General features: G+C 42.2%; 1 protein-coding gene across 1 annotated transcript in view; it reads left to right on the top strand.

The window, feature by feature from the left end:
• The window catches only part of LOC134213177 (uncharacterized), a 41,648-nt gene extending 35,008 nt beyond the window's left edge, over positions 1–6,640 (top strand). Inside the window, exon 6 of the mRNA XM_062691862.1 lies at positions 4,405–6,640. Coding sequence (XP_062547846.1) covers positions 4,405–6,233 — 1,829 coding nt within the window. The 3' untranslated portion in view covers positions 6,234–6,640. The remainder of the gene's footprint in view (positions 1–4,404) is intronic.
• The last annotated feature ends 6,557 nt before the right edge of the window (positions 6,641–13,197 follow it).

Raw genomic sequence — 13,197 nt, forward strand, 5'->3', positions numbered from 1 at the left:
ATTCGCTCAATGGAAACAAAACTGTTTGATTGGCAGGCCTGGTAGCGAGTCACTTTTTAGTGACTTGGTCACTATTTTGACTAAAAGTCAAAAGTCACTAAAAAGTCACTATTTGCATCCAAAAGTCACTAAAGTCACTATTTTTCGGAAAATGGTCACTAAAGTCACTATTTTTGCACCTATTGTTGAAAAAAGTTTTAAATAAAAATCGTGTATACCTACTTTTATTATCAACCGAATAAAATGTAAATCTGGTAGCAATGTATAAATTTGAAGTAATATGCTGAAAGCGCTGTGCTTTCATGTTTGAGGATCATTATCTCGAGTTCTAGCGATCAAATTTAGGACATTTTTGGCATCCCAAATTATGATTGTTTTTGCCTTTCTCGTATACAAAGTATACGTAAAGGCTATATTTTCGCTCCAAAAATGAACTTTTTATAGGAGGCCCGGAGAGCCATACTGTTTTTGTATGCATGTTAGGCACGTTTTAGTTGGAAATAAGGTCGCACAGTGCGTTGACTCATAGACAAAAATTAAATTTTGGAAATTCGTATTCTAGCATATTCTGCACATAAAAGTATTTGTATATAGTTCCTGTTTTATGAACGTATTTTGGAAGATTAGAGAACAGTCACATGTGTCACGATATGCTTGAAAACTTATATGAATGGTTAAGCATAAGTCAACCAGAAGTTTCTCTCAAATAACAAGGTCCATAAAAACGTTCCTACGGATTTTTTACTGCACGAAGCCACAACTCGTAAATCAAATATCTAATATTAAGCAAAAAATATTGTATTGCAAACAAAAGAAATCATTTAAGTTAGACCTTGTATGCGAGAAACAGAAATGTTAAATTCGTTGAAATATTAATCGATGAACATTCTTAAACTTAAAGTAATTTGTAGCTCAGAAAAAAGTTCCAAAGAGTTCCACCCTAAAACATCAACAGAATCTGTGTTTTCGGTGTACCCTATGAAATCATGTACATTGCAACTGCAACTATCCGCAACTTTGTGAATTTCAAGCAGTTGAAGTTGCATTAAATTAGCTTCCCATTAAGAATTCTTACAGAGACCGAGTTATGTTTCACACGAGGTTCATACAAACACCCATAAAAACAATCGAAAGGATTGACCGACCTACCTGAGCAAAGACTGTTTTGATGTCTTAGCAAACATTATTACCACAATGCTGTAATTGCTTCAAAATCGTTGCTGAAATTATAAACTTGTAACTCCCTACCTGTTTCCGTGCCGGCTAATATATACTTTTTTGTAGTGTAATTAAATATGATTTATCATGGTCAAACTGCAAGTTTCTAACTTAACCAACGAATACCTTCTCCAATATCCAACTACGTGATTTTATTATTTTTATTTTTGTCTTTTCTTGATTTCTGATAGCATTCTAGATATGGATTAAGGATAAATATGAGTATCGCTACATAGTTTTTAGTCTACGAATTACACCGTAACAATGTTAATGCAACTTGTTGCTCACTATCTGGTTATAAACTGTATACAAAAGTCACTATTTGGTCACTTTTCCTGAAACTAAAAGTCACTATTTGGTCACTTTTTTAGTCATCGTTGGTCACTAAGTCACTATTTTGAATGGCGTTCATCGCTACCAGGCCTGGATTAGTCTTATTGTGGGTGAAGCAGGTCCGGCATTAGTCACGCTCTCTAAAGGGCGCCGTGCTTTATGGACGCCTCCTCAAAATGCGTAAATTTGTAGGTCGTGTGACTAATGAAGCTTGAAGTAGGCAGTCGGCATAATTTTAACTCAATTACGCCAAGTATGGACTTGTTGATAGCTATGTGTCTTTCTACTGGACTAAAAAGGCTGCAATTCAATATAAAAATCTAAATTTCGCTTTGTTAATAATTTATTATGTAACCAACATTTTTTACTTTTCGTCCTATTAAATTTGACCCGTTTTCAGTAGAAAATAATGAGACATGATTTGGGAAAACAGAATTGGGAAGATCCATTAATTACGTAACGCAAAAATTGGGCATTTTCAACCCCCCTCCCCCCTATGTCACATTTTTTGTATGAAGCATCCAAAAATTATGTATGGGTCGTCACACTTCAACCAACCCCCCTCCCCCCTCTAAGCGTTACGTAATTTGTGGACGCTCCCATTGAAAATTTAAAATAAGAGCCAAGAGAACGAGCAATGAGGACAAACAACGTTCACATGCATAGGCGTACATCTTTGAGTAGGGAAAAGTGGGTCAAGATCGCCAACAACGATTGTAGCATCAGTAAGCATTTTCACATTATTACCCCTTTTCCGCTCACGACTTTTTTTAGATTTCAATAGGAGGGAATCATTTTTGAGAAAAATGCTAGAACAAAAGTTATTTGGCATAGCTAAAATTAGTGAAAAATGAAAAAAAAAGTTTTTGATTGTAAATCAATTGTAAATTTATTGTTTTCAATAGTTTAACTAATGGTACTTAAAATTGGTTTAAATGAGCTATTTAAGAGGTACATGTTCATTTTTTTTCCTGAAAAAAATGGCGTAATTTTGGGTCCTATTACATTGTTATGGGGGTGTTCAGGTCAAACTTTATGATACTCATCCAATGGAGTTGACAGACCAGGGAAAATTTCAACAAAACATTGTAGGACGATCGAGTGAACTTTTACTTAGTTTTCGGCTGATTTATTAGGGGTTGGGCTGTGTATGCAGGAATGTATTGATTGCCATGAAAAACATGCGCATGTTATCGAAGCTAGCCGCGATATGTGTTGTGTGGTGCGCGTGCACTTTCTGTAGGCGCGCGCAAAACCACACATTGCAGGCATCTCTGATTGTATGCTGCATGCATATGCCTTTCAAGGCAAACAATGAGTTCCAAAGTACATCACCCACATAAAAGTTTATTTAATCATCGTACCTATAATGCTCTGTGGAATTGTTCTCAACATACCCACTGCCCTTTTTGTAATTATGTTCTCAATCGGGCTTCCCGAACCAATTTCGCTGAAAAAAATATAAATGAATACACAAATTGTTGGCCAGACGTTGCCAAATTTAAATTGATTCAACGGTTCGATGCAGTGAGGAGGAAAGCTCACCTTCTACGTCTACAGTCTGCTCATGCGCATCAACTTCCGCCAACAGCATTCGAATACACGCTTGTCTGGGTAGGTACAATGGTGCTACCATTTATCGAGGAAGAGGCAAGTACCAAACCAAACGGAGAGCGATGGAATAATAAAAAGGTACTATATGATAGTAGTAGGAACCACGTGGGTCATGTTTCACGCACATTATATACACAGTGATTTTATAAATTAAATGAGATTTTAAGATTATGGTCTTGTAAACTAAGATTATGGTATTCTCTTCATTCTGTTTTAGTGCTTTATTACATTCTGTGCACGACCATTCGATCATTCCTTGCAAAAATTAAACAAATTTAAGAAACTAAAACCTTTTCAGTGATTTTATAGGAATTTTGGACCTCTTTACATTGAATGGATTTATAATCAATTGGGGGGCTTGATTAGGATCAAGCGAGGGGCGGAAATTTTGAATTTGGAACAATCATGATTCGATATTTGTAGGCATCTCTCTTAAACGATTCTACGTTTAACGCTCGGAGTAAAAAAAGCACAGAGCTCGATATAGGACCAATTTTATCTATTTAGATCGAGGTCCCCACCTTTTGCATAATAGAATGTTATTTATGGGGTTATTGCAATATTTTATTGACATCTGTAGCAATACCATGACCACACTATTCCGATTCAACGCATTTTTAGTCAAATTGGCAAAAATTACGAAATTGATATTGTTAATTCTTGCATTAAGGTGACACTCACATACAAGAATAATTTTGGAATCATCGAAAACGTACTTCTGAAGATGAAACTCATATCTAATTACCCCCATACTGAATGCGCAGAATATGCCGCTTCCTGATTGACAAAGCATGAAAACCAACTTGGTGTGACTAATTTTGTTACAGGGAAAAGGTAAGAGTATTTTTTCTTGTATCGCCCTATTTTCAATAGCAAGTATCGTTTCAAATTTCCACCATAAGGAACTTGTTCCATTCCAAAAATATGTCAGCTATGCTCGAAAACCGAACTTGATTATGATCATATTGTCATCATATTCATATTATGCAATAAATGTACACAATTAAGCCTAGAAGTCTAATTCATAAGCCGTCGAGTTTATTTTTCTTTAACAAATGATTTCTCATGTTATATTAGTTAAGTTGTAAACATATTTAATCTCTTTCTAGGTTCTGCAGAACGCGCAACATTTTATGCACACTTCCTTCTCGTGATCAAACGTTCAAAACTCAATGATTTAATACTATATTTTGACTAAACAGTGAACAACCTACTTACCTATTTCTCTCTTCATTGCAGCATCCCTTATAGAGTCGGATATGTTCATGGATGCGCTATCCGCTACGCTCAAAAAAGATGTAAAGAAACGCAAACGGAAACTTAGTGGGTCGGATCAGGGCAAACATCACGATCCCAAATCTCCTGCTACACCAACCACCCCAACTACACCGACAACCCCTACCCCCGACAAAACACCGATCATTGCTAAGGCAGCATCACCGGAAAAGTCCATTCTCCCGTCACCGCCAACAAGTCCAAAAGCAGAAAACCAGTCCGCCACAACACAAGATGTGCCGGTTGCAGCCGCACCCACCTCACCAGTTCCAGCAGAGCCTAGCTCACCGTCGAAGGTAGTTGTGGCGCCAATGTCATTCTACCGCGACACGCTCGCGGACACTGAAGACGTAGCCGAGGTCAAAAAAGAACTTCCGGAAGAAAAGAAGGAAACAGAAGAAGTAACAGCGCCTCAGGAAGGTGAGGAAATAAAATCCGAATCTATTCCGGAGACGCCGGCTGAACCGGACGATGATGACGAAGACGACATCATTAAGAGACCGAAACGATTAAAATGTGCGATCATTGACGACGATGAAGGTGACGATAAAACTAATCTGGTCGATTCCGTTAGCGATGATGTAGCGAAGAAGATGGAAGAGGAACTTCCAGAGAAAAAGCTTCCTGGTCCAGGTTGTGGGCCGAACGGTCCACCAGGAGTATTGGTGATCCATCGACGCAAGGGTCCGAAAAAGCAGTTGAAGTGGAAAGCTCAGGAAGAACTTGAGGAAGTTCGATACTTTGAACTCGACGTTACCGAACGATGCAACGTGACCAGAACCTTCACTGATCTTAAACACATGGAACGTGTCGATGAACGAAACAAGTACATGCTGGCTAGGAAGGTGAACACCGACGATATGATGATGGAACGAACACCCTGGTTACCGCTGATTGTCATCGATAACGTTCCGCCCCATCCCGAAGGTGTCAACAGTCAAGAGAGACGCCTCCAGCAGAATCGTGAACGAACTGTCCTGCAAGCTTTGTATTTCAATCGGCATATGATCCCCGACTCCCCTGCCGAACCGGACGTCGAAGTGTACTCGATCTCCGAACCCACTCATATCCCTATGGACGATGTTACCGGTAATCCAGATTCGGTAAACGATTTCACCAATATGCCTTGGCCGGAACCGAAGTCTACTCCCCCTCACGAGTCTGCCGGGTTCAATTCCCCATTCTTCCCCGGCGCAGCAAACGATTTCCCATCGTTTATGAACAACAGTAACTGGGATCTGCCTGGCATGAATCCCGGTTCGCTGCCAGGCATGTTCCCGCCAGGCAGGATGGGCCAAGGAATGCCACCAATGGGCGGAAACAACGGTCCCCCCGGTGGAGCTCCTCCAATGATGCGACAGATGAATATAAACCATAATATGCCACCGAACATGGGAGGGCCAAATATGGGAAACCCGCACCCGAACATGTTCCAAAACAACTTTGTTCGGGGACCCCATCCGATGCAGCACATAAATGATCGAGAAGATGAGAACTTCCGAAATGGTCCTCCACCTCCACCTGCGTGGTTCGGCGGCAACAACAACAACAATGGTGGAAACAACCGTGTCCCACCACCCCATCAAGGTAACTTCAACAACCGCAGTGGCAGTGGTGCTGGCAGCGGTGGTAACGTGGATCGATTCGGTGGAAACCGAAGAGATGGTGGCAACTGGAATAATAATCGTGACCATGATCGAGGTGGACCGCGCGGTGGCAACTATCGACCTCCGTGGTTGAACAACAATCGTGGTAATCAAAACAACCATCGTGGCGGAGGCCGGAAATGGTAGAATCAACAAACCCCAAGTGATAGTGTATGATAATAGTGTAGCAAAACAAAACAATTGAATTATGAGCTTGTTTTAAAGCACATACCTTTCTCTAGACTGGTAACTAGACACATCGACAGAACTATAAGGCAGGATTCGATTTAACAGCATTTTATTCTTATGTACGATTAAGTCTGAAAAGCTACTTGTGTAAACCTAGAAGGTACAAATCAGTTACGCAAGCCTGATAGTTGTAATTCTTTGTAATATAATTTTTTTCTTTAGGTTTATAAGGGTTTCATATGAATGATTCAATAAACGTTTAGGATTATTTCAGAAGTGTAAATAAAATGCGTAAGAAATATTATGAATTTGTTGTATGTCTATTGTTTGTTTATAATATAAGTAATGACATTTGAAAAACAAAATGGTTTACTGTAGTTTTCTTTCACCTTGCGACAGCCCTCCCTTTCGTTGATTGTTAATAATAGTGCTGTCCAATGAGCAGCTCGAAGTAGCTCGAAGTTGTTCCCGTCCTGCTCGTTCTTTTTTGTCAACAAACGGGCATGAGCGTGACAAGAACAACTTCGAGCTACTTCGAGCTGCTCATTGGACAGCATTAATACCGTTGATACACAATGAGTCCCATTCTTAATGCCGCCTACAAAGTGATATCCCAGATCATCTTCCGACGCCTGTCACCATTAGTGAATAAGTTCGTGGGAAGTTATCAAGCCGGCATCGTTTGCGGCCACTCGACAACGGACCAGATCTTTACTGTACGGCAAATCCTTCAAAAATGCCGTGAATACCAGTGTTAGGGTGTAAATGTGTCGGGAGAAATGAAGACCTCTCAATAGCAGCTTCTGTATGAGCAGCTTCAAGACTATAATTTATTATACATAATTAACTACTATAATTAAATTCATTTCAGTAAACTTACATTTAAATCTTATTCCCGGGTTACGACTGCCCTAACGAATTCATTACTAAAAAAACTAGGAACTGCAGAACAGTAGATTTTCACTGCTCTCAAACTGTTTTGCAATCATACTAATCTAATTTCTATGCATTCGTACAATGGGGTAAACGGGGCTCACTGGCACACTGAAGGAAATCATTATTTTATTTCCAACAACCAGGTTCCAACGCACCATCTGTTCGTTGATTTCAAGGCGGCATACGACAGTATAGAGCGTATAGACCGCGTAGAGCTATGGAAATTTATGGACGAGAACAGCTTCCCTGGGAAGCTTACCAGACTGATCAAAGCAACGGTGGATGGTGTGCAAAACTGTGTGAAGATTTCGGGCGAACACTCCAGTTCGTTCAAATCGCGCCGGGGACTAAGACAAGGTGATGGACTTTCGTGCCTGTTGTTCAACATCGCGCTAGTAGGTGTCATGCGGAGAACCGGGTGTAACAGCCGGCGTACGATGTTCAACAGATCCAGTCAATTTATTTGTTTCGCGGATGACATAAGGTGGCAGAACTGTACACCCGCCTGAAACGTGAAGCAACAAAAGTTGGACTGGTGGTGAATGCGTCAAAGACAAAGTACATGCTTGTGGGCGGAACCGAGCGCGACAGGGCGCGCCTGGGAAGCAGTGTTACGATAGACGGGGATACCTTCGAGGTGGTCGAGGAATTCGTCTACCTCGGATCCTTGCTAACGGCTGATAACAATGTTAGTCGTGAAATACGAAGGCGCATCATCTGTGGAAGTCGGGCTACTATGGGCTCCAGAAGAAACTGCAACTGCAAACTGGCTCAATATCAGCTGTGGAGATACAGGGGTTAGGCAAAACTTGGCCCAAATTCAAATCCTTATAACTTTTTGAAAAATTGATGAAATTAGGCAAAACCGGAAGCATTCGACGGCAAATTTAGTCAAGATTTAGGAACATGTGCGGTCACGAATACTGGCCACCGGACACCGGAGATGTTCCGGATTTTCGGAGGCCATGTCAAAAAAACATTTTTTTTTGCCGCTCGTATTTTTGTGTGGTTTGAAGTTAAATCGATAAACACTATTTTCCTAGAAACTAGATCTTATTGAAAATTGAATGCGGGCTGTTGCGCTAAGATCCTTTGAAAAATATCCGAGATATGGCCATTTCAGTGAACCTGGTTCCGGATACTATGGTCAATTATGTATATCCTTCCAATCACGTATATATTATCCGGTACCATATCAATATTGGTGTCAAACTTCAAGATTTTTCATGGAGATGCTTCAGAAGGCATATTCAGGACGATCAGTTGCCCTGACCACTCTGTGGTAGGTTCCTGGTGCCCCGGGGGAAGTGGCCAATTTGAAAAACGTTCAGAACCCTATCAATATGGGTATCAAACTTCAAGATTTTTCATGGAGATGCTTTAGGAAGAATATTCAGGATGGTCAGTTGCTCTGACCACTCTGTAGTAGGTTCCAGGTGCCCCGGGGGAAGTGGCCAATTTGAAAAACGTTCAGAACCCTATCAATATAGGTGTCAAACTTCAAGATTTTTCATGGAGATGCTTCAGGAAGCATATTCAGGACGATCAGTTGCCCTGACCACTCTGTGGTAGGTTCCAGGTGCCCCGGGGGGAAGTGGCCAATTTGAAAAACGTTCAGAACCCTATCAATATGGGTATCAAACTTCAAGATTTTTCATGAAGATGCTTTAGGAAGCATATTCAGGATGGTCAGTTGCTCTGACCACTCTGTAGTAGGTTCCAGGTGCCCCGGAGGAAGTGGCCAATTTGAAAAACGTTCAGAACCCTATCAATATAGGTGTCAAACTTCAAGATTTTTCATGGAGATGCTTCAGAAGGCATATTCAGGACGATCAGTTGCCCTGACCACTCTGTGGTAGGTTCCTGGTGCCCCGGGGGAAGTGGCCAATTTGAAAAACGTTCAGAACCCTATCAATATGGGTATCAAACTTCAAGATTTTTCATGAAGATGCTTTAGGAAGCATATTCAGGATGGTCAGTTGCTCTGACCACTCTGTAGTAGGTTCCAGGTGCCCCGGAGAAAGTGGCCAATTTGAAAAACGTTCAGAACCCTATCAATATAGGTGTCAAACTTCAAGATTTTTCATGGAGATGCTTCAGGAAGCATATTCAGGACGATCAGTTGCCCTGACCACTCTGTGGTAGGTTCCAGGTGCCCCGGGGGAAGTGGCCAATTTGAAAAACGTTCAGAACCCTATCAATATAGGTGTCAAACTTCAAGATTTTTCATGGAGATGCTTCAGGAAGCATATTCAGGACGATCAGTTGCCCTGACCACTCTGTGGTAGGTTCCAGGTGCCCCGGGGGAAGTGGCCAATTTGAAAAACGTTCAGAACCCTATCAATATGGGTATCAAACTTCAAGATTTTTCTTGGAGATGCTTCAGGAAGCATATTCAGGACGATCAGTTGCCCTGACCACTCTGTAGTAGGTTCCATGTGCCCCGGGGGAAGTGGCCAATTTGAAAAACGTTCAGCACCCTATCAATATGGGTATCAAACTTCAAGATTTTTCATGAAGATGCTTCAGGAAGCATATTCAGATATTCAGGATGATCAGTTGCTCTGACCACTCTGTAGTAGGTTCCAGGTGCCCCGGGGGAAGTGGCCAATTTGAAAAACTTTCAGAACCCTATCAATATGGGTATCAAACTTCAAGATTTTTCGAGGTGATACTTCTTAATGCATTTTAGAACCAGCAGCTGTCATGACCACTAGTAGTAGGTTCCAGGTGTCTTGGGGAAGTGGCCAATTTGCAAAATGTTCGAAACCATATCAAATACTCAATACTCATTATCAAAGTTCAAGGTTTTGCATGGAGATGCTTTTGGACTCTCCTGTCGAATAGAGTTCGCCGCCGCACGAAGTTGACCATCTACAAAACGCTCATTAGACTGGTCGGCCTCTATGGCAACGAAAGTTGGATGTTGCTGGCGAAGGAGTTTCCGAATGGAAGGTGTTTCGGACTGTTTATGGTGTGGTGCAGATGGAAGCTAATGGAGGTGGTGGTGGAGGCCAATGAACCACGAGTTGTAACTGTTAGGAGAACTACCACATGGTACAATTTTGGCGGTTACGATGGGCCGGGCATGTAGCCAGAATGTCAGACGACAACTCTATTGAGATGGTGCACGATAATGATCCGACCGGTACAAGAAGAAGAGGCGCGATGCGATCACGGTGGATCGACCAAGTGTAAGATGGCCTGCCATCAATGGCAGCAGGTCGCAAGCATGACTTAGCAATTGTGTGGGGTGCTATATCTTGACATGGCCATGGTCCTATTATGGCACTCAAGGGCAAAGTGAAGCCTGCCGATTATCAAATTGTTTTGGAAGACAAGGTATTTGTTGATATGATGACAAATCCTGAATATGACGTCTGTTTTTCATTTTTGCGAAAGATCCGCAGGTCGCGTTCCACTTGGTCGATCCACCGTGACCGCTGCACGCCTCTTCTTCTTGTACCGGTTGGATTATTATCGAAGCATCATCTCAATCGGGTTATCGTCTGACATTCTGGCTTCTTGCCCGGCCCATCGTAACCGCCAAAATTGTACCGTGTGGGTAGTTCTCCTAACAGGTACAACTCGTGGTTCATTGACCTCCATCACCACCTCCATTGTATTCCATCTGCACCCCACCATAAATAGTCCGCAACACCTTCCATTCCAAACTCCAAGGGCGCGTTGGTCCTTCGCCAGCAACATCCAACTTTCGTGGCCATAGAGGCAGACCAGCCTAATGATTGTTTTGTAGATGGTCAACTTCGTGCTGCGGCGAACTCTATTCGACAGGAGAGTCCAAAAGCATCTCCATGAAAAACCTTGAACTTTGATGCTCATTTTGATATGGTTTCGAACATTTTGCAAATTGGCCACTTCCCCAGGACACCTGAAACCTACTACAGAGTGGTCATGACAGCTGCTGGTTCTAAAATGCATTTAAAAGTAGCACCTCGAAAAATCTTGAGGTTTGATACTTATATTGATAGGGTTCTGAACGTTTTTCAAATTGGCCACTTCCCCCGGGGCATCTGGAAGTTACTACAGAGTGGTCAGAGCAACTGATCGTCCTGAATATGCTTCCTGAAGCACCTCCATGAAAAGTCTTGAAGTTTGATACCCATATTGATAGGGTTCTGAACGTTTTTCAAATTGGCCACTTCCCCCGGGGCACCTTGAACCTACTACAAAGTGGTCAGAGCAACTGACCATCCTGAATATGCTTCCTAAAGCATCTCCATGAAAAATCTTAAAGTTTGATACCCATATTGATAGGGTTCTGAACGTTTTTCAAATTGGCCACTTCCTCCGGGGCACCTGGAACCTACCACAGAGTGGTCAGGGCAACTGATCGTCCTGAATATGCTTCCTTAAGCATCTCCAAGAAAAATCTTGAAGTTTGATACCCATATTGATAGGGTTCTGAACGTTTTTCAAATTGGCCATTTCCCCCGGGGCACCTGGAACCAACCACAGAGTGGTCAGGGCAACTGATCGTCCTGAATATGCTTCCTTAAGCATCTCCATGAAAAATCTTGAAGTTTGATACCCATATTGATAGGGTTCTGAACGTTTTTCAAATTGGCCACTTCCCCCGGGGCATCTAGAAGTTACTACAGAGTGGTCAGAGCAACTGATCGTCCTGAATATGCTTCCTAAAGCACCTCCATGAAAAATCTTGAAGTTTGATACCCATATTGATAGGGTTCTGAACGTTTTTCAAATTGGCCACTTCCCCCGGGGCACCTGGAACCTACCACAGAGTGGTCAGGGCAACTGATCGTCCTGAATATGCTTCCTGAAGCATCTCCAAGAAAAATCTTGAAGTTTGATACCCATATTGATAGGGTTCTGAACGTTTTCAAATTGGCCACTTCCCCAGGGCACCTTGAACATACTACAGAATGGTTAGCGCAACTGACCATCCTGAATATGCTTCCTAAAGCACCTCCATGAAAAATCTTGAGGTTTGATACCCATATTGATAGGGTTCTGAACGTTTTTCAAATTGGCCATTTCCCCCGGGGCACCTGGAACCTACCACAGAGTGGTCAGGGCAACTGATCGTCCTGAATATGCTTCCTTAAGCATCTCCATGAAAAATCTTGAAGTTTGATACCCATATTGATAGGGTTCTGAACGTTTTTCAAATTGGCCACTTCCCCCGGGGCACCTTGAACCTACTACAAAGTGGTCAGAGCAACTGACCATCCTGAATATGCTTCCTAAAGCATCTCCATGAAAAATCTTGAAGTTTGATACCCATATTGATAGGGTTCTGAACGTTTTTCAAATTGGCCACTTCCCCCGGGGCACCTGGAACCTACCACAGAGTGGTCAGGGCAACTGATCGTCCTGAATATGCTTCCTGAAGCATCTCCAAGAAAAATCTTGAAGTTTGATACCCATATTGATAGGGTTCTGAACGTTTTTCAAATTGGCCATTTCCCCCGGGGCACCTGGAACCTACCACAGAGTGGTCAGGGCAACTGATCGTCCTGAATATGCTTCCTTAAGCATCTCCATGAAAAATCTTGAAGTTTGATACCCATATTGATAGGGTTCTGAACGTTTTTCAAATTGGCCACTTCCCCCGGGGCATCTGGAAGTTACTACAGAGTGGTCAGAGCAACTGATCGTCCTGAATATGCTTCCTAAAGCACCTCCATGAAAAATCTTGAAGTTTGATACCCATATTGATAGGGTTCTGAACGTTTTTCAAATTGGCCACTTCCCCCGGGGCACCTGGAACCTACCACAGAGTGGTCAGGGCAACTGATCGTCCTGAATATGCTTCCTGAAGCATCTCCAAGAAAAATCTTGAAGTTTGATACCCATATTGATAGGGTTCTGAACGTTTTTCAAATTGGCCACTTCCCCCGGGGCACCTTGAACCTACTACAAAGTGGTCAGAGCAACTGACCATCCTGAATATGCTTCCTAAAGCATCTCCATGAAAAATCTTGAAGTTTGATACCCATAT

This window comes from Armigeres subalbatus, chromosome 2 (assembly GCF_024139115.2).
Source record: "Armigeres subalbatus isolate Guangzhou_Male chromosome 2, GZ_Asu_2, whole genome shotgun sequence".
NCBI classification, from domain to species: Eukaryota; Metazoa; Arthropoda; class Insecta; order Diptera; family Culicidae; genus Armigeres; species Armigeres subalbatus.